A 2,500-nucleotide genomic window follows, 5' to 3' on the forward strand; every position below is an offset into this window, starting at 1 on the left:
CCTATACTGGGGTAACCAACGGTGACGTATGTTTCACGACGAAGCCACTTTCTGGCCCGTCAAAAGATCTCTCACCAACTTCCGGCTCGACACGCCCCTTCAAACCGCCCGTGCCAGCTTGGTCACGCCCATAGAAACAGTCGAAAAATCTCCTGGGGGCCTCATCAGATCGTTCACCACTCTAGAAAGAGCCGTATCCAGGCGGCAGTCTCGATCATTCTTTCTAACATCTCCAGTTCCAAAAGAAGAACCTCCAAAACCGCCACCACCAACCATAGTTGAAAAGCCAAAATCCAAACCTAAACCAAAACTTAACACACCTATCGACACAAAATCTAGGAACGAAAGCCCGAGGAAATTCAGCAATTTTAGCCCCGTGAAGAAGGCAGAAACTCCTCGTGAACAATCTCGACCATCCACAACTCCTAGAAAACCCCCCATCCCACCAATCCAGAGGCATCCTGACGTTCCCAGACTCAAACTCGACCAATCAACGCCTTCGCAAACTCCACGTGACAGCGCGTCGTTCCGACAAACACCACGTGATAGCTCATCGTTCCGACAAACCCCAAAAACAGTCAGTTCAAGGGACCGAACTCCCCTGAGCCCTATAAAAACACCATCATCGTCAACGAACAGAACTCCTCTAACTGCAAGTTCAAGGGGAAAGACTCCCTCGACGTTCTCGTCTACGAGAACATCCGTGAGTTCCGTCAAGCCATCTTCCTTGCTCCGACGTGAGAGTACAAAATCAAACATTGAGAGTATACAGAAATTCGATTCACCTTATAAAAAGGTTAGTATCGTCGTACAACCCAAATTGGATTCAGTAGTCTGATGTCACGCCGCCCGGCAACGGCGGCCATCTTGGTTCTAAACAAAGAAAATCATTACTTTTTATTCTTCATGCTGGCTAGAACTTTTCATATGTCTTATGATCAGAGTGGTTAAAAGTCAAAACATGATCAAATTTATGGTTTTTTTCCTCTGGATACGCTTTTATGCTCGCCGGAGAAATATTTCATACGCGTCCGCCATTGTTCCGATAGTTTAGAGCCAGTGTTACTAAGTTACCATGCGTCATAAGGAAGGAAGTGACGTTACGACTGTTGAAGCGTATTGACACTTAGATAACCACGCCTCTCGGACATAATGTAAACAATTGAGCTCCTTTTTTAAAAAAAAAAAGAGCTCTTATATAGAGCAATATCCACTAATAGTGTTCAAAGCGCTTTACAAAGGGTCCCGACCAACAGCAACATGTAACATGTAGAACGAGACATGACGCATGTTAGGCGAGAATACATTTTTCCCCGATAGAGACAACGCTGTTCACGGCCAGGTACTCATTTTACACCGGAGTACGGTGAGAGAATGTGAGTAAAGAGGCTTTTCCAAGGACTCAACTATGAGCCGAGCGCGAGCCTCGAACCCAGGACCGTCCGATCCGAAAGCGAGTGTCATACCACTAGACCACATAGCCGCACATAGCCTTCTGTCAATGTCCGACCACCTATTGCTGTTATTGTTGTCTACGGGTTCGTTAGCGGTTCCAGGAATATAATGATAGATAATTATTATGAATCGGGTAGCACTGATTATTGGATTTGCCAAAGGGGATAGTTATAATATCATTATATATAAATACTATATTATATTATGGTCACAACGTTGTTATATCTAGCTATATTATGATATTATGTTTTGGAAACAGTTATTATTAATTAGCATGTAGTGTGGTTCCGCGATATGGTTATTGCTTCGTACCCAAAAGCTACCAGGTTTAACCTTTGCCTTCGTTAACTAAAATCCTAACATGAACAGCACAAACAATCGTCATATAGATAGAATGAAGCTGACGTCACTCAGGTCTTTGTTATTGTTCTTGTTTTGTTTTTGTTTTTGCCATCCACGTCTATGAGTAATTCTCACTAAACTGTCTTAACCAGCATGACTATTTGAACAACTTTCATAAACACAGCAGCGTGTTTTCATTTCCTGATAAATGTCCAATTGTCGTACAGCAAAAAATCATGTGATGCATGACGAGGTTGGACGAAAGCATGAATATAGATAGTTCGAAGATGACGTCACTCAGGTCTTTGTTATTGTTTTTTTGCCATCCGCGTTTATGAGTAATGCTCACTGAACTGTATTAATCCGACAAAAACGTTCAAGGATACACACAGTTTTGTGTGTTGGTCCGTCTGTAGATAGTATGCGCTTGGCTAAGAAGCTCATAACATTGCCATCCGGAAGTATAACGGACCAACACACAAAACTGTGTGTATACATGAACGTTTATAGTCAGGTTAACACAGTTCAGTGAGCATTACTCAGAAACGCGGATGGCAAAAACAAGAACAAAGATCTGAGTGACGTCATCTTCGAACTATCTATAGATCGCTCCCATTAATTTAGCAGTCGCTACCTTAACCCTCTCCATCCCATCTAGAGGAAAATCGTCACATTCGTTTCGATACAACCAACATTTTTCTTA

General features: G+C 42.8%; 1 protein-coding gene across 1 annotated transcript in view; it reads left to right on the forward strand.

Moving 5' to 3' along the window:
* The window catches only part of LOC144958697 (E3 ubiquitin-protein ligase TRIM56-like), a 62,828-nt gene that overhangs the window by 15,789 nt on the left and 44,539 nt on the right, over positions 1–2,500 (forward strand). The window contains exon 2 of the mRNA XM_078890838.1: positions 1–796. This exon is cut by the window's left edge and continues 60 nt beyond it. Coding sequence (XP_078746964.1) covers positions 29–796 — 768 coding nt within the window. The 5' untranslated portion in view covers positions 1–28. The remainder of the gene's footprint in view (positions 797–2,500) is intronic.

This window comes from Berghia stephanieae, chromosome 13 (genome assembly GCF_034508935.2).
Source record: "Berghia stephanieae isolate SIO BIC M18660-M18661 chromosome 13, UCSD_Bste_1.3, whole genome shotgun sequence".
Lineage (NCBI taxonomy): Eukaryota > Metazoa > Mollusca > Gastropoda > Nudibranchia > Aeolidiidae > Berghia > Berghia stephanieae.